The sequence below is a fragment of the Salvelinus fontinalis genome, chromosome 41, assembly GCF_029448725.1.
Source record: "Salvelinus fontinalis isolate EN_2023a chromosome 41, ASM2944872v1, whole genome shotgun sequence".
Taxonomy (NCBI): Eukaryota; Metazoa; Chordata; class Actinopteri; order Salmoniformes; family Salmonidae; genus Salvelinus; species Salvelinus fontinalis.
Window position 1 is genome coordinate 23,855,249 of NC_074705.1, and position 20,059 is coordinate 23,875,307.

General features: G+C 45.3%; 1 protein-coding gene across 3 annotated transcripts in view; it reads right to left on the reverse strand.

Annotated features, from left to right (window-relative positions):
• The window catches only part of LOC129840683 (fibroblast growth factor 14-like), a 77,555-nt gene that overhangs the window by 29,175 nt on the left and 28,321 nt on the right, over positions 1–20,059 (reverse strand). The window contains exon 1 of one of the 3 annotated variants that reach the window (XM_055908754.1): positions 19,914–19,998. The exons of 1 other annotated variant lie outside the window; for it this stretch is intronic. In XM_055908754.1, the coding sequence (XP_055764729.1) occupies positions 19,914–19,983 (70 nt within the window). In that variant the 5' untranslated portion in view covers positions 19,984–19,998. Of the gene's footprint in view, positions 1–4,581; positions 5,894–19,913; positions 19,999–20,059 lie in introns of those variants that run through there. One more of the 3 variants, XM_055908753.1, reaches the window with a different exon arrangement.

Here is a 20,059-nt window from a genome sequence, read left to right on the forward strand (position 1 = left end):
AGGAGATAGAGGTGGAGTCACTGAGATGAGAACAGAGAAGAGATGAGGAGATAGAGGTGGAGTCACTGAGATGAGAACAGAGAAGAGATGAGGAGATAGAGGTGGAGTCACTGAGATGAGAAGAGATGAGGAGATAGAGGTGGAGTCACTGAGATGAGAACAGAGAAGAGATGAGGAGATAGAGGTGGAGTCACTGAGATGAGAACAGAGGAGAGATGAGGAGATAGAGGAGGAGTCACTGAGATGAGAACAGAGTAGAGATGAGGAGATAGAGGAGGAGTCACTGAGATGAGACCAGAGTAAAGATGAGGAGATAGAGGTGGAAGCACTGAGATGAGAACAGAGTAGAGATGAGGAGATAGAGGTGGAGTCACTGAGATGAGAACAGAGAAGAGATGAGGAGATAGAGGTGGAGTCACTGAGATGAGACCAGAGTAAAGATGAGGAGATAGAGGTGGAAGCACTGAGATGAGGCCAGAGTAGAGATGAGGAGATAGAGGTTGGAGTCACTGAGATGAAAACAGAGTAGAGATGAGGAGATAGAGGTGGAGTCACAACGATGAAAACAGAGTAGAGATGATGAGATAGAGGTGGAAGCACTGAGATGAGAACAGAGTAGAGATGAGGAGATAGAGGTGGAGTCACTGAGATGAGAACAGAGAAGAGATGAGGAGATAGAGGTGGAGTCACTGAGATGAGACCAGAGTAAAGATGAGGAGATAGAGGTGGAAGCACTGAGATGAGGCCAGAGTAGAGATGAGGAGATAGAGGTTGGAGTCACTGAGATGAAAACAGAGTAGAGATGAGGAGATAGAGGTGGAGTCACTAAGATGAAAACAGAGTAGAGATGAGGAGATAGAGGTGGAGTCACTGAGATGAGAACAGAGTAGAGATGAGGAGATAGAGGTGGAAGCACTGAGATGAGAACAGAGTAGAGATGAGGAGATAGAGGTGGAAGCACTGAGATGAGGCCAGAGTAGAGATGAGGAGATAGAGGTTGGAGTCACTGAGATGAGAACAGAGTAGAGATGAGGAGATAGAGGTGGAGTCACTGAGATGAGAGTAGTGTGGATTATGCTCTAGAAGGACTTCAACAGTACAGATTCACTTAGAGAGACCCATTTAAAACACTGTTTAATCAAGTGTGTCAGGGCTTCCTCTAATACCTTAATGAGTCTCTCTCTCTCTCTCTCTCTCTGTGTGTGTGTGTGTGTCCTTATGGAAACCCTGTTCCGTATGAGTGTTAAATTAAGGAGTGTTACCAGACCATTGACTTCCACTCAGAGACAGAGAGGGTATCAGGAAGACACATCTGTACCATAACTAGACTCTCCTAAAGAGCCTCCTTTATGGATGGTTCATCCTGGGTCTGGGTTCCCTGAGCCTCTGTAGCGTTACATAGTTCAAATCTGCAGTCAAACATGACATGGAATGTGGGAAAAACAATGCCCTTTTCCAAAAGTGTATCTCTTTTTCAATGGAAACACTTGGTCAAGATGACCCAAAACATATACAAAATTCCCAAGCTTCCATAAATCTGACTAACGGAATTGTATTTCTTAACTTTGGGAATTCTGTCTGCTTCAACAGGTAGGGTCTCTTTCCTTCCTCACTGACCTGCTGTGTGTTACTGGGGAGAAATTCCCATTTTCCCAGATTCCCATATCATGTCTGTTACTAGGGAAACTGGTCCAGGATTCCCTCTTTGTATGGGTTGCCATGGATACAGTCTCGTGATTCCAATGTCCCTGTCTGCTTATCCAGAGGAAGGTATTCCCCTGTCTTTGTCTGCGTTGTTCCAACACCGCTAATCTCTGGTTATCCTCCCCATGATGATCCATATCATTTTCATCAAAATGATATTGATCTATTGAATAGAACATGTATTGAATAAGGCCTGTCGCCATAAATCAAAATGTCAATATCATAAGATTCTGTATTGCACGAGAGCAATCATTACAGTAGTTGTCATCATTGGTAGGCTACTCTATATGAGGAATATCTGGAGTCTACATGGGCTCTCAGGTCAACTACAGATGGTGGACGTTCCTGTAACATACATGTACTGGGAATTCTATGACCAATGATTGATTTCTGCTATTTGTGACGACTTGAAGGAAGGTGTAAGAAGGAAGAACACATTTTCCACTACTTCAAGAAGCAGAAGAGGAGAGGGTGGCTTTTCCCAGTATTTGAACATTACCTATGAGAGAGGGAGAGAGAGAGAGAATGAAAGATGGAAGAGAGGCATAGATAGAGAGGAGGAGAGTCTATGTTTGCCCTTCAGAAAACCTTATGTGTGTGTCGCCAGGATTCAGACCCAGTCACGCAGTCGGAGTGGCGAGAGGAGAGGAGAAAATAGAGGAGAGAGCCTGAGGATATATGGCCAGGCTTCAACCAGAAGCTACCACAGCTGGAAGCAGGAGGGAGGGAGGGGGGGGGGGGGGAAGGAGGGAGGGAGGGAGGGAGGAGAGAGGAGGAGAGGAGAGAAGGGAGATGAGTGGTGAGAGTGAGGGAAACAAGTTGTAAGGGAGGAAGGAGGAGAGAGGGAAGGAGAGAGAAGAAGGGAGAGGGGACTGTCTAAACGTCACCATCACACTCTGAGCGATAAGAGTAAGGGGTTATACCTCCCCTCCAACACACACACACACACACACAGCCCTGTAAACCCTCTCAGATATCAGATAAGGATACCACAGAAGTTTTCATCTTTACATTCGGAGAATTCTTATATCCCTACACGTCAGCTGAGAGTGTATCAGAATGACTCCAGCCTTCTAGAACTGCTCTTGTTCATTTAGATGGTTGAGAATGTTCAGAAAGCAGATGGGCGAGACTAGAGATTTGGAAAAGAGTTTAAGATAGAGAGATATACTGTATCATAAACAGAGGAGACCCTGGAGAGAAAATGGTAGATGAAGGACAGAGAAGAGAGGGAGAAGAGGGGGAGAGGGAGGGAGAGAGGGAGAAGAGAGGGGGAGAGGGAGAAGAGAGGGGGAAGAGAGGGGGAGAGGGAGGGAGAGAGGGAGGGGGGCAGTAGTTCCTTCTGGAATCAATGCAGACATGACCTTTTCTGTCTTACTGAAAAATGAACCGGGAACAAAAGAGATGTTCAACAGATCAAAGCACCATTCCTTTTATCCCACTTTCATCTCTTCTTTCCATCCTTCTCTACTCTTCTCTTCCCTTCATCCTTCACTCCCTCTCCTCCCACTTTCAACTCTTCTTTCCATCCTACTCTACTCTTCTCTTCCCTTCATCCTTCACTCCCTCTCCTCCCACTTTCATCTCTTCTTTCCATCCTTCTCTACTCTTCTCTTCCCTTCATCCTTCACTCCCTCTCCTCCCACTTTCATCTCTTCTTTCCATCCTTCTCTACTCTTCTCTTCCCTTCATCCTTCACTCCCTCTCCTCCCCTTTTCATCCTTCTCTTCCTCCGTCCATCTCCTCTTTCTTTCTCTGCCCTCCCCTCTTTCATTATTCTCCTTTTCTCCCACTCTTCCCCTATCTTCTTCCTTCAATCCCTCATCTTTTCCCCTTTCCTCCTCCACCCCACCTCTCCTTGCTCTCCTCCTCTCTCCCTTCACACCTCTCCTCCTCCTCTCGTTCCTCTTACCCCCTGCTCACTCCGAGGTTAAGAAACCCTGAATTCATATTTCATTTTTGACAGGATGCTTGAGGCAACTCCCCTCAACTACACACACACACACACACACACACACACACACACACACACACACACACACACACACACACACACACACACGGCATGTGTCTCAGACTGTACTCTGTTCTGCTTGCATGCACCCCATCTATAAGGCCACAGGTTGCACTGAATGTCATTGGTTTTGACAAAATGGCTGTCACTTGACTGAGGTTGCTGCGCTCACAGTCAGTCACCCCCTCTCTCTCTCCTGAGACCAGTCATGCCAGTTACCCCCTGCCTTACAGAGCTTGTTATGATATCATGTTCGTATATTGGTGGTGTCAGCTATACTGTATGTATGAATCAAGATATGTCAAATTCAATAGACTACATTTCAAAACCTGTCTGTTCTTTGACTCAACCTGATTCAAGTTCTGTGATAAATACCTATAAAATGGCCAACTGTTTGGTGAGATATTTAATACGGCAACCTGATTCCCCCATCCACCCCTCAAACGTATTTTAATCTGTATGTAACATCTAACTGTAACATCGATTTTGACTGACTCAAACCCTTCACTCAGAAAGGCAATCAGCAGTAAACCAATCAATGAAAGATTAGGCTAGAAATCGTTATTTTCCCACTTTAGTCTCAACTCCTAGGCTAATTAAAATGCGTAATTTGAAGCCTTGTCGAGAGGATGAGAGCGTCAATGTTATCACAGTAACTATATTTGTAAGGAATGAAACAGCAATGTGGTCAAACTTACCGGCCACACTGCTTAGGCTACTTTCGTTAACTACCTGTTTTTATTAATGCATGTAGGGGTAAACTATTGAACCGTTGGAGCTAACGTAAGGCTGCTCTCTCCCTCGCGCTTAATGACAACCGTAACGTGTCCATGCGTCTCCCGCGCTTTCCGCTCAGCCCACACCTTGTCTCCGTAGCCTTCTCTTCTTCAAGCCGAAGATTCTCACTTTGGAGAAGATGTCGACCAAATTCCCGTTACAAAGCCCTTTGTTCTTGTTGGGGCTTCGCCTCCGTCGGTGTGGCGTCGGCCGGTGGACTTGTTGTTCCCGTGCCTGTCTCTTCTGTCGTATCAAACCGCTGGCAATAGCTGCCATGTCTCAACCGAAACAACCCGGGGGGAAAGGAAACACAGAGCCCGTTCCCCGTTTCCCTTTGGGCACGGAGCGCAGACGGCACAACAAGCGATTATGTTCGGTCTGCAGCTACAGCCCCATAGTTGTGTCTATAAAATGTATCTTCTTTATCCGTCAGAAAAACATTTCGACACTACGCAATCAAGTCCAAATACCACATTTCGGTGAGGATACAGAACATTGCGTTGTCATTTTATCATGGTCATTCAACAACTAACAACCTGTCACCGTTGTCAAATGATTTCGAATTTGACTGCGTGAATCCTTGTAGAGGAGAAGGTTTTCCAAACTGACAACATTTCCGATATCCGTACTTGGTCATATTTTATCATTAAATATCTGTGACGTTTGATGTCACATAGTCCAAAAACACGAAAATAATTGTCGAAAGGTTTCGTTCTTCTCCTCGCCCAAAAATGTTTAGACTACCCCCCGTCTTCTCCCGGTGATCGACAAAAAATCAAGCCTATCAATAATGTGAACATGTGAATTTGAAGTCACGCGCTAAAGGAGTCTGTCAGACATACTCTCAAAAACATACGGAGCGATTTTAACGTAATTATCTCGTGAAGGACGCAAGCCCCAGACGCTCTCCGGGTGGGGCTTGCTCCTTGGAAGAGAGGTGTGTAATGCTTGCCTCGCGCGCACAGATTCACCAAGTCCGTATGCAAATCCACCAGTCTCTTCTCCAAAAATAGAAAAAATAGAAACGAATAACGGAGGGGCACACAATGACCGAATCGGGATGATTGGAATCAAATAACTAAATAATAATCATCTTGTCTTAAAAAAAAGGCCCAGAGGAACTTCTCTGCATCAGGTAAAATGGTGACGCAATTTTATTTCACGCTTCAGAAACTTCATCCAGCACGTCAGGACTGTTTTTCCCCGGTGAGAAGGGAACGGGGACAGGACCCGACTCCGGTTGGCTCATGAATTGCTTTCAGATATGAATAAGGGGTGAAAACGGGTAGTCTATATCAAACGCTCTCCTTTAACTCATCAATCAAAGGAAACGGGAACAGCCAGAGCATTCAGATGAAAACAAGAGTCTGTGCGTCAGACCAAAGCCCCCTCGTTCTGGAGAAACCGTTCGGAAAGAAATACCTTATAAATGACCACAAGCGAGTGAACGCCCTCCGCATAAACGTAACCATTAGCACTAGACACCGACTGAAACTTTAGACAGTATACTGTATTAAAAGGCCATTACTCCAACTGTTGCTAATACATTGTATACACCGTCCGGACACTGATTGATATATCGTGCTGTGTATTTCGCAAGAAGCAGACACCGAGCCGGAGATAGACATGTACCTGTATAGCCAACGTTGAGAATGTTCACCCCTCATCTGATGTTAATCTTGATCAGATGAAAGATAGAGACCCAGCACATTGTCAAGTGGAGAACGTTCCCAAAATGTTTAATTAGCAATTTACTGTTCTTTAGTATAGGCCTAGAAATATCACATGCACGTGTAAAGAGATCCCAGTCAGCGGCACTCCTGTCTGCATTTAGTCATGTCCAAAAACACGGGACGGTATGGAGAAGAGTTTTCACCCCTATATCCCCCAACACAATCATTGAGACACAATCCATGAAAGACGGCATTAAATCTTCAATCAAAATGGCAAAATAGTCAGTGTTATGGTATCTATAATACAATTAAACGAATCGATGGGCTGTAAAATCGGGGGAAAGTTGATATTTTTGGTCAGTTGAATTCATTAACATGGGAGCGCAGATTTTCTGACCGGCGCAAGCCACGTCTGATTTCAGCACCATGGGCAGCGACCGCGGCCTATAGTTCCACCAATCGCATGCTGTCTGCGGCTGCGCTATGAGAAAACACCACCCTTGAGTTGAGGAGTAGCCTATAAATGATCCACGTGAAAATCTCTCAAGACTAACTGGTATTTTCCTCATAATGTTAACCAAACTGCAAGCTAGCCTATTTTTAACCAGGTCATAAACAATTTAAACGTAGATAGCAGTGAGTCATCGTATTCCCGGGTAGAAGAGTGTCTTTCTTCACCTGCTGCCTGGAAAAGGGACACGTCTGGAAATGTCCCCATTGAAGCAGAGATGCGTGATCTCAATGGGGCTTCATCCTGGTTTAATTCAAGTTTTAATTGACAAAATATTTTAAACCCAAACGTGAGAATACCTCCTTCATGGGAGGTTATCCACTGAGGTAGGTTCTTTCAATGTGCTTTCCAAGGAGCCATCTACAGTTGGTCTCTCTCTCCCAGTAATGAAATCATCTGGTCAAAACCATTAATTCAAGACAAACAGTTTGGCACATTCTCAATCACGTTTAGCTTAGTGGGGCACTTTCTTGAATCTGTATCGGCTTTGGTGGTAGAATTAAAGTTTTAAAAATGCATGAACCAGCGTCGATTCGCAGGAGAGATACAGTAGCCAGCTGGAGTGCTCTGAACTGTACACCCGCCCCGTTTTCAGTTTAATAAATGAAAGGCCTACCGAGCTCAGGTCAGTGGCTGCCTCTGCGGGTAGATCCGGTGGGTTCTACGGTCACGTTGTGTTTTCGAATACAGACTCACTGAAGAATGAGAATTCGATGTGATTGTCCGTGACAGTTCCAAGCCATTGACATTAATATTACACCGAAAGAGAATTTACTTTTCAAAATTCAGAAGGCATAGCCTTTTCAAATCTGATGACGTTCAAAAAGGCTAAATACTTCCAGGAGAGCTCCAGCCGCAGCCTACAGCAAAGGATTGGGTTGCCGAAAAATAAAGTAAAGCTGGGATGTGACCGCTTGAGGGCGCCAGAGTGTTCAGAAAAAGAAGGCGCTTGGAATAAGCAGTCCAAGAGGACTCTTGCCGCTGTGCATCTAACCATCCTCTGCTGCAACACAATAAGGTGCAGGTTGAATGAAATATATTTCATTGAATCCTCTCCAGTTACTCTGTAAGCCTATAGAGTTATGGTACCACAGCCTACTTACCAACAGGTCTTTTCACACTACAGTACTTACTGGCCATATGGTCAGACCTGGTGAATGGCATCCCATAACGTGGTGTAATAAGAATGAATACCAACCAGCACACTGTTTGTCCCAAATGCTCTATCGCCACATGTACATAACGCTACACATGTGGTTCACCAGAGAACTTCAAGCAGAAAGAGGGTTACATCTATTTAAATCTTACTCACTGATTTTAGTACACACACACACACACACACACACACACACACACACACACACACACACACACACACACACACACACACACACACACACACACACACACACACACACACACACACACACACACACACACACACACACACACACTGCACAGTGGGGAATGGAAATAAAACATCTTATTGTCTTTGTGCTGATGTTTTTATCCAGGTCAACTGCTGTTGAGGACCATTAATAAATCAAAGCTTCCTGTCTACATTTACATAAAAATTCATCCTTTCTCCTCAACTCAATGTTAAAAAAAGCCTTCAAAAGGAAACATTCACCCTCTTTACCCCCTTCACCCCCTTCCTCCCAAAACTCCCTTCCCTGTCTATGCAGTGAAAAGGAGTGGAATGAACGGTTTAAAAACACTATAAAAACACTCTCTCTCTTCCTCTCTCTCTCTCTTTCTCTCCTCTCATGTCTCTCTCTCTCTCTCTATGCCAAAGGGCCTCATTACTACATATGCAGATGAGTGTGTGAAAAAGAACAAGAGCGAGAGTGAGAGAGAGAGAGAGAGAGAGAGAGAAAGAGAGAGTGAAAGAGAGAGAGTGAAAGAGAGAGAGACAGAGAAAGAGAGTGAAAGAGAGAGAGTTAAAGAGAGAGAGAGAGAAAGAGAAAGAGAGAGAGAGTGAAATAGAGAGAGAGAAAGAGAGAGAAAGAGAGAGATGGAGAGAAGCTGCTGTGTTGTACCCCTAGGGGAGTTGGCTATCTACCACATTTAAATCAATACATTAGCTGATCATCCTGTCTGTAGGACTGTTTATGTGTGTATGCTATATCTTTATTTGTCCTGCATCGTTTCCTTTTATATCCTTCCGCATGAGGTTATCGGGAAAAAGGGCAGAGAAGGATAAAGATAAAAGGATATTTTGTTTTCTGCAGAGCAGAGGAGAGCTCCCTCCATAGGTAACACAGGAGCACAGCACTCTTCCCCCTCTCTCTCTCCATCCTCGTCTCTTTATTCTTTCTCTTTACAGAACAATAGTCTAAGCTGATATATGATTGCACGAACGGAAACTCAATCATAATGAATGAATAACACCTTAGGAGTTATTAATACTGTAGGTGTGTTCATCAGAGAATGAGAATTAGACCGTTATACAAAACTAGTATACAACAGAAAAGGCAATTATATTTGTGGAACAAGACATTTAGTGAAAATGAAAAGCACAATCAACCACTCTGCTAATGAAGGGATCCCCTTGGGTGTGAGTCATGGGTGGGCGGGGGAGAGAGGCAGATAGAGGGAGAGAAAGAGAGAGCGGGGTTTGCAAATGATTCAAGACTCAGAAAGAGAAGGAAGAGAGGGATGGAGAGAAGGAAGACAGTGAGAGATAGCCGCGTGGAAGGAGGGAGAGAAGGAGAGAGATAAAAGGAAGACACAGAGAGAGGGAAGGATAGAGAGAGAGATGGAGGAAGAGGTAGAGAGAGAGAGAAGTAAACACGTCACAGCGTCTACAGGTTTCCCTGTGGGGGCATGGAGGGATAACCATCTCTCTCTTTTGCATACTGATGTGCTGAGTCACAGCACACACACACGCACACGCACACACACGCACACGCACACACACGCACACACACACACACACACACACACACACACACACACACACACACACACACACACACACACACACACACACACACACACACACACACACACACACACATATCTCAGTTGATGAAGCCGGGACAGTCCTCCTGCAGTGCCACCCCTCTGTTGCCTAGGTAACACCTAGTGAATAACTATGAGGAACCTCTGGGCAGTAGACAATGGGAATAGTGGAATGTTCTATATGGGAGGAGTCAGGGGTAATGGTCAGGCTACTGACAAAAGTGTCAATATTAGCCCACAACAAGTGATCTATAGGTGATTATGGGATGCCAATCTGACCTTAGATTAGTATTCCAACTGAATACACAGAGAAACAGAGGATGCAAAGGGAAAGAACACTACCATGGACCCAACAATAACCAGACACACATGATGCTTTAACCAGACAAAAATAAAAATGGCATCATTTTTTATTAAACATTTATTTTGTGGAGTGGATGCTTCATTTTCACCAACCTCACATCTCTTGCAACCTTGCAATGACACAGAAAAACTAACTAACAAGATGTTGAAAACACCAAACAGATTAACAGAGACACTTCTGATGACTGAATATGCACCAAGTAACCCCAAAAAGCTTTTCTTTCTACACCAGTGTAAAAGCAGTGAAGAGGTTGAAAAAGGTTTTGAACAGCATAAACACAGGACATGTTAAATAATGGAGACTTGAACGCTCCTCTGACTCCACAGGCATTCAGGTTACTTTGCAGCATCCCTCCGCCCAACTACTTCTGTTTACTAGCTTGCTCTCACACACAAACACACACTTACGCATGCACACGCACACTCACACAAGGCTATGTCTGTACCTGTACCACAAGGCTATGTCTGTACCTGTACCACGAGGCTATGTCTGTACCTGTACCACGAGGCTATGTCTGTACCTGTACCACAAGGCTATGTCTGTACCTGTACCACAAGGCGATGTCTGTACCTGTACCATGAGGCTATGTCTGTACCTGTACCACAAGGCTATGTCTGTACCTGTACCACAAGGTTATGTCTGTACCTGTACTACAAGGCTATGTCTGTACCTGTACCACGAGGCTATGTCTGTACCTGTACCACGAGGCTATGTCTGTACCTGTACCACAAGGTTATGTCTGTACCTGTACTACAAGGCTATGTCTGTACCTGTACCACGAGGCTATGTCTGTACCTGTACCACAAGGCTATGTCTCTACCTGTACCACGAGGCTATGGCCGTACCTGTACCACAAGGCTATGTCTGTACCTGTACCACAAGGCTATGTCTGTACCTGTACCACGAGGCTATGTCTGTACCTGTACCACAAGGCTATGTCTGTACCTGTACCACAAGGCTATGTCTGTACCTGTACCACAAGGCTATGTCTGTACCTGTACCACAAGGCAATGTCTGTACCTGTACCACGAGGCTATGGCCGTACCTGTACCACAAGGCTAGGTCTGTACCTGTACTACAAGGCTATGTCTGTACCTGTACTACAAGGCTATGTCTGTACCTGTACCACAAGGCTATGTCTGTACCTGTACCACGAGGCTATGTCTGTACCTGTACCACAAGGCTATGTCTGTACCTGTACCACGAGGCTATGTCTGTACCTGTACCACAAGGCTTTGTCTGTACCTGTGACACCACCAAGTGGTCACATATCTCTAGTGCCCCCCAACCTCACGTCACTTACTGATCTGAGGCAAAACCACACGACCAACAGCTTTAGACACTTTATGGAATACAAAGCCTTCACTATCTCATCCTGGAATATCCAAGGCCTGAGGTCGTCTGCCTTTGGCCTAAAGAGCAGGAACCTGGACTTCATCAAAGAAATCAGAGATACAGACATTGTCATCCTACAAGAAACATGGTAAAGAGGAGACGGATCCACTGGTTGACTTTTAGGTTACAGAGAGCTGGTAGTCCCATCCACCAAACTACCAGGTGTGAAACAGGAATGGTATGCTAATTTGGTATAGAGCAGACCTAACTCACTCCATTAAATTAATCAAAACAGGAACATTTTACATTTGGCTTGAAATTCAAAAGGAAATGATCTCAACAGAGAAAAATGTCCCCCTGTGTGCTACCTATATCCCCCCACTAGAATCCCCATCCTTTAATGAAGACATATTCTCCACCCTGGAGGGGGAAATCAATCATTTCCAGGCGCGGGGACATGTACTAGTCTGTGACGACCTAAATGCCAAAACCTTCCGTGGCCTCCAACTGCTCTTAAACGCTAGTAAAACGAAAGGCATGCTCTTCAACCGATCGCTGCCCGCACCCGCCCGCCTGACTAGCATCACTACTCTGGACGGTTCTGACTTAGAATATGTGGACAACCATAAATACCTAGGTGTCTGGCTAGACTGTAAACTCTCCTTCCAGACTCATATTAAGCATCTCCAATCCAAAATTAAATCTAGAATCGGCTTCCTATTTCGCAAACAAAGCCTCCTTCACTCACGCTGCCAAACATACCCTCGTAAAACTGACTATCCTACCGATCCTCGACTTCGGCGATGTCATTTACAAAATAGCCTCCAACACTCTACTCAGCAAATTGGATGCAGTCTATCACAGTGCCATCCGTTTTGTCACCAAAGCCCCATATACCACCCACCACTGCGACCTGTATGCTCTCGTCGGCTGGCCCTCGCTACATATTCGTTGCCTGACCCACTGGCTCCAGGTCAACTATAAGTATTTGCTAGGTAAAGCTCAGCCTTATCTCAGCTCACTGGTCACCATAACAACACCCACCCATAGCACGCGCACCAGCAGGTATATTTCACTGGTCATCCTCAAAGCCAACACCCCCTTTGGCCGCCTTTCCTTCCAGTTCTCTGCTGCCAATGACAGGAACGAATTGCAAAAATCACTGAAGTTGGAGACTTATATCTCCCTCACTAACTTTAAGCATCAGCTATCTGAGCAGTTTACCGGTTGCTGCAGCTGTACATAAACCATCTGTAAATAGCCCACCCAACTACCTACCTCATCCCCATATTGTTTTTATTACTTTTTTGCTCTTTTGCACACCAGTATTTCTACTTGCACATCATCATCTGCACATCTATCACTACTATGTTCATTTGCTAAATTGTAATTACTTTGCTTCTATGGCCTATTTATTGCCTTACCTCCTTACTCCATTTGCACATACTGTATATAGACTTTTCTATTGTGTTATTGACTGTACGTTTGTTTGTGTAACTCTGTGTTGTTTTTTGTCGCACTGCTTTGCTTTATCTTGGCCAGGTCGCAGTTTTAAATGAGAACTTGTTCTCAACTGGCCTACCTGGTTAAATAAAGGTGAAATACATTTTTAAATAAAAATGGACAAGAACCTGACACCCTCAGCACACAGGGGGACAAACACCTGCCTGGAGGTGACAGCGTTCCCTCCCCCACATGCCCCCTAGGCACAACTATGACAACATAACCAACAAAAAAACGGGTCACAACTCCTGCAGCTCTGTCGCACGCAGAAGATGTACATAGTCAATGGGAGGCTTCGAGGGGACTCCTATGGTAGGTACACCTGTAGCTCATCTCTTGGCAGTAGTACTGGAGACTACTTTATCACTGACCTCAAACCAGATTCTCTCCGAGCGTTTACAGTCAGCCCACTGACACTCCTTTCAGACCACAGCAAAATCACAGTCTACCTGAACAGAGCAATACTCAATCATGAGGCATCAAAGCCAAAAGAACTGAGAAATATTAAGAAATGCTATAGATAGAAGGAATGTAGTGTGGAAACCTAATAGTGAAGGTGTAAATTAGGCAGTAGAAAATGTTAACAGTATATTTGACCTCTCAGCTTTTCTCGACTTTAGCCGAAGTCGGTCCCTCTCCTTGTTCGGGCGGCGTTCGGCGGTCGACGTCACCGGCCTTCTAGCCATCGCCGATGTACCGAGCATATGTCAAATTGGCTTTTTACCAAGTTATCGTATGACAGACCACGTATTCACCCTGCACACCCTAATTGACAAACAAACAAACCAAAACAAAGGCAAAGTATTTTCATGCTTTGTTGATTTAAAAAACTCAATTTAGACTCAATTTGGCATGAGGGTCTGCTTTACAAATTGATGGAAAGTGGGTTTGGGTGGAAAAACATACAACATTATAAAATCCATGTATACAAACAACAAGTGTTTCGTTAAAATAGGCAAAAATCACACACATTTCTTCCCACAGTGCCGTGGGGTCAGACAGGGATGCAGTTTAAGCCCCACCCTCTTCAACATATATATTAACAAATTGGCGAGGGCACTAGAATAGTCTGCAGCACCCGGCCTCAACCTACTAGAATCTGAAGTCAAATGTCTACTGTTTGCTGATGATCTGGTGCTTCTGTCAACAACCAAGGAGGGCCTACAGCAGCTCCTAGATTTTCTGCACAGATTCTGTCAGACCTGGGCCCTGACAGTAAATCTCAGTAAGACAAAAATAATGGTGTTCCAAAAAAGGTCCAGTCGCCAGGACCATAAATACAAATTCCATTTAGACACCATTGGCCTAGAGCACACAAAAAACTATACATACCTCGGCCTAAACATCAGCGCCATAGGTAACTTCCTGTGAACGATAAATTCTACAACCACCTATGTAAAAGGAAGCGATTCCCAAACCTTCCATAACAAAGCCATCACCTATAGAGAGATGAACCTGGAGAAGAGCCTCCTCAGCAAGCTGGCCCTGGGGCTCTGTTCACAATCACAAACAAACGCCACAGAGCCCCAGGACAGCAACACAATTAGTCCCAACCAAATCATGAGAAAACAAAAAGAGAATTACTTGAAACATTGGAAAGAATTAACAAAAAAACTGAGCAAACTAGAATGCTATTTGGCCCTAAACAGAGAGTACACAGTGGCAGAATACCTGACCACCGTGACTGAACCAAACTTAAGGAAAGCTTTGATTATGTACAGACTCAGTGAGCATAGCCTTGATATTGAGAAAGACCGCCGTATGCAGACCTGGCTCTCAAGAGAAGACAGGCTATGTGCACATTGACCACAAAATGAGGTGGAAATTGAGCTGCACTTCCTAACCTCCTGCCAAATGTATGACCATATTAGAGACACACATTTCCCTCAGAATACACAGATCCACAAAGAATTTGAAAACAAACCCGATTTAGGGCCTCCACAGCTAGCACTGCATCGCAGTGTGTGTGCCACCAGAGATTCTGGGTTCGAGCCCAGGCTCTGTCGCAGCCGGCCGCGACCGGGAGGTCGATGGGGCGACGCACAATTTGCCCAGCGTCGTCCATGTTAGGGAGGGTTTGGCCGGCAGGGATATCCTTGTTCCATCGCGCACTAGCGACTCCTGTGGCGGGCCGGGCGCAGTGCACGCTGACCAGGTCGCCAGGTGTACGGTGTTTCCTCCGACACATTGGTATGGCTGGCTTCCGGGTTGGATGGGCATTGTGTCAAGAAGCAGTACGACTAGGTTGGGTTGTGTTTCGGAGGACGCACGGCTCTCGACCTTTGTCTCGCCCGAGTCCGTACGGAAGTTGCAGCGATGAGACAAGACTGTAACTACCAATTGGATACCACGAAAGTTGGGGAGAAAAAAGGGGTAAAGAAAAAAAAGAAAACAAACCCGATTTTGATAAACTGGTGAAATACCACATTGTGCCATCACAGCAGCAAGATGTGTGACCTGTTGCCACAAGAAAAGGGCAACCAGTGATGAGCAAACACCATTGTAAATACAACCCATATTTATGTTTATTTATTTTCCTTTTTGTACTTTAACCATTTGTACATTGTTACAACACTGTATATATACAAAATATGACATTTGTAATGCATTTATTATTTTGGAACTTATGTGAGTGTAATGTTTACTGTTCATTTTTATTGTTTATTTCACTTTTGTATAATATCTACTTCACTTGCTTTGGCAGTGTTAACGTATGTTTTCCCATGCCAATAAATTGAATTGAATTGAAAGAGAGGGAGAGTTACTTTAAAATGTAAACTATTTGTCAGGGCGTGAGTTTGGGTGGGTATTCTATGTCTGGTGTTCTATGTTGTCCTTGTTTTGTATTTCTATGTGTTTGGCCTGGTATGGTTCCCAATCAGAGGCAGCTGTCTATCGTTGTCTCTGATTGAGAATCACACTTAGGTAGCCTGCTCCCACCTGTGTTTGTGGGTGGTTGTTTTCTGTTTTGTGTGTCGTCACCTTACAGAACTGTTCGTTTGTCGGCTTTGTTGTTTTGTTCAGTGTTCAGTTGATTGATTAAAATATGAACATTTACCACGCTGCACCTTGGTCCTCTTCTCCTTCTCCCGACGACAATCGTTACACTATTACTGATTTAACAGGCTGGAGCGAAGCCTCTTCCTCTCCCTCCTCTTCCCCATCCTCTCCCTCCTCTTCCCTTTTCTCTCCCTCCCCTTCCTCTTCCTCTTCCTCTTCCTCTCCGTCCTCTTTCTCCCAGCCAGGGAACTAGGCTGAGTACTGTTGCTATAAAAAGACCATCTGAAGGACTGAATGTCCAAACCAGTGCTACCCCTCCCTCCCTCCCTCCCTCCCTCCCTCCCTCCCTCCCTCCCTCCCTCCCTCCCTCCCTCCCTCCCTCCCTCCCTCCCTCCCTCCCTCCCTCCAAGACATGGTGAGTGACGCCTCTATGTGTCAACGAACCCAATCAACACAGGACTCCTTCTAATCTCTTCCTCCATCCCTCTCTCTTTCTCAGCGATGAACAACATTTCCATGCTCCTCATATACAGTGTTCCTCCACAACACGCATGTCAGAAATACACATAAGGCTGTAGATATGAATACTGTTTCATCATTAAACTTTGCTCTCATACAGTACGCACGCACGCACGCACGCACGCACGCACGCACGCACGCACGCACACACACACACACACACACACACACACACACACACACACACACACACACACACACACACACACACACACACACACGATAAGGGGTGTGTCATTAAGCTGAAAGGGCTGACAGGGCCGCCCCATCATGTCTAGGAGCATTAGGGGCATACATCTGTCTCTGTAACATGGTGGGCTATCATTCACCATCCAGTCAGTAACCTCTCTGTAACATGGTGGGCTGTCATTCACTATCCAGTCAGTAACCTCTCTGTAACATGGGGGGGCTGTCATTCACTATCCAGTCAGTAACCTCTCTGTAACATGGGGGGGCTGTCATTCACTATCCAGTCAGTAACCTCTCTGTAACATGGGGGGGCTGTCATTCACTATCCACTCAGTAACCTCTCTGTAACATGGGGGGGGGGGGCTATCATTCACTATCCACTCAGTAACCTCTCTGTAACATGGGGGGGCTGTCATTTACCATCCAGTCAGTAACCTCTCTGTAACATGGGGGGCTGTCATTCACCATCCAGTCAGTAACCTCTCTATAACATGGTGGGCTGTCATTCACCATCCAGTCAGTAACCTCTCTGTAACATGGTGGGCTGTCATTCACCATCCAGTCAGTCACTGATTACGTCTATGGTCCATTCATGTTTCATTGATGACATCTGCCAACCAATCAAGTTACAGTGATGGCACCTTTGGTCCAATGACGATTCAGTGATGATGTAGTAAGGCCTTGCAAATAAATGGGCCTAAATAAAACCTAATCTCCTTTCTTCCTCTCTCTCCTCCACCTCTCAACCTCTCCTTCCATGTCTATTTCCTCTCCTCTCTCTCCTCCACCTCTCAACCTCTCCTTCCATGTCTATTTCCTCTCCTCCTCTCTCTCCTCTACCTCTCAACCTCTCCGTCCATGTCTATTTCCTCTCCTCCTCTCTCTCCTCCACCTCTCAACCTCTCCTTCCATGTCTATTTCCTCTCCTCTCTCTCCTCCACTTCTCAACCTCTCCTTCCATGTTTATTTCCTCTTCTCCTCTCTCTCCTCCACCTCTCAACCTCTCCTATGTATATTTCCTCTCCTCCTATCAACCTTTCTTTCCATGTCTTTTTCCTCTCATCATTTTTCTCCCCTTCACATCTCCCTTTCTCTCCTCCTGTCTTTGTCTGTCTGTCTGGAGGTGAGTTAGAGGTCATGTTGAGGGTCGATGGGGGTTTGGCTCCTAAAGGCCCACACTCTGCTGCTTCAGGGAATCAAGTTCTCCTGAGTGATGGCTTTGGGGACCTGTGTGTGTGTCTGTGTGTGTGTGTGGCTCAGATACTCCTGAGTTCTGTATTTGGGGGCCAGAGAGGCCATTGGGGAGATGTGAAACAGCAAAAGGTGTTTGCATGTGTGAACCTGCATGTGTGTTCACCTCAACCTTAGAATAGGTTGAGGATAGTATGACCTAACGTCACCTCTCATCACATCCCTACTCATCACATCCCTACTCCTGTGTCCATATTGTTAGTGGTTAGTGGGGAGACACACACACACACACACACACACACACACACACACACACACACACACACACACACACACACACACACACACACACACACACACACACACACACACACACACACACACACACACACACACACACACAGAGGTATACTTTAGATACTAGAAACACAGGTTTGTTTCAATCAAGGGTAGAATATGGAAACATTAATGTACAATATCACAGGAGGAGGAGATCAGCACTCCTACTCTGAGATGCTTGATACATATGAATCCTGAGGTGTTCAGGGCTGACAGGTATACATCTGTAAATATCCTGCATTTATTATTAGTATACACGTCAGTCAACACTAGAGAGGTTTCCATGGCAGGGACAATACCAGGTGCTGACAAGGATTAACTACCTTGGAAAATATGCACACACACACACACACACACACACACACACACACACACACACACACGCACACGCACAGGCACACACACACACACACACACACACACACAGGTATACTTTAGACACTAGAAACACAGGTTTGTTTCAATCAAGGGTAGAATATGGAAACATTAATGTACAATATCACAGGAGGAGGAGGAAGAGGAGGAAGATAAGGAAGATGATGAGGAAGAGGATGAGGGGGAAGAGGAGGAGTAAGAGGAACAGGAGGAGCAGGAAGAGGAAGAGGAGGAGAAGGAGGAAGAAGAGGAAGAATAGACGGATAAGAAGGAGGAGGAGGAGGAATAGAAGGAGGAAGAGGAGGAGGAATAGGAGGAGGAGGAGGAGGAATAGAAGGAGGAGGAGGAATAAAAGGAGGAAAAGAAGGAGGAGGAGGAGGACAGGAGGAGGATGTGGAAGAGGATGGGAGGAGGGGTAATATAGTTGTAATTTGCTTGGAGAGTTAAAAGATTAATTTTATTTAAAGGATCCATGTGAGGATTAAAAAGCATGTTCTCTCCTTCACAAACACAATGATCAAAAATACTCAGTAAAAACACACACACACACACACACACACACACACACACACACACACACACACACACACACACACACACACACACACACACACACACACACACACACACACACACACACACACACACACACACACACACACACACACACACCACTCTTCAAACAGAGTCCTCAGACAGAGACTTGAGTCTGACGCCTACTTATCAAACACCTTTACAAACTTCAGGGGTCAGATCACACTGTTTGTGTGTATGTGTGTGTGCTTTTAAATCATGACAGGGGGACAGAAAGAAAATCAACTGCCTCCAATTTAGGCAGCAATCACAGATAGAATCTGACATGACATCATAATAGGGACTAACCAAATCTGCATGGACAGAATTTACTGTAACATGATGACATCACAACAGGGCCAGTGGGAATTTGACACGATGACTTCACAATAGGGCCAGACAAAATCTACAATGATAGCATTTGTTATAATGAAATCACTGTAGGGCCACACTGAATATGGCATGAGGACATCACAATAGGGCCAGACAGAATATTTTATAACTTTATAAAAAAACTAATACCAAAGATGACTAGCTACAGGTTTACAGATTGAACAAGAAGACAATTCAGGCATCAACTGCTTGTTGGTTTGATTCTCAATTTCCCCCAGTGCAATAGTATTCTGAAACATCCAATAGGCTTCATCTGTGACCCAACAGGAACCCAGTGATTAACCAGAGTGTCCTGACCAGACAACCACGGTAACATCCCGTGACCCGCCTTTCCTCGCTTTCCTTTTCGCTCTGTCTCTCTCCCTTTCCCTCGTTCCCTTTCCCTCGCTCCCTTTCCCTCTCTCCCTCTCTACCTCTCCCTCTCTCTCTCACCATCACTCCTTTTCCCTTTCCCTCTCTCTTTTTCAAACTATCTAACCCATTCCTTACCTGGTGTGAGTTTCCCCAATGCAGTACGTATCCTCCTCTCTGTTATCCGCAGCACTGTCTCTAAATCCATGAGCGACACAAACACCCTCCATGGACCCCCAGTTATATCTCTCCACTCCCCCTTCCCTATATCACACCCAGGGCTA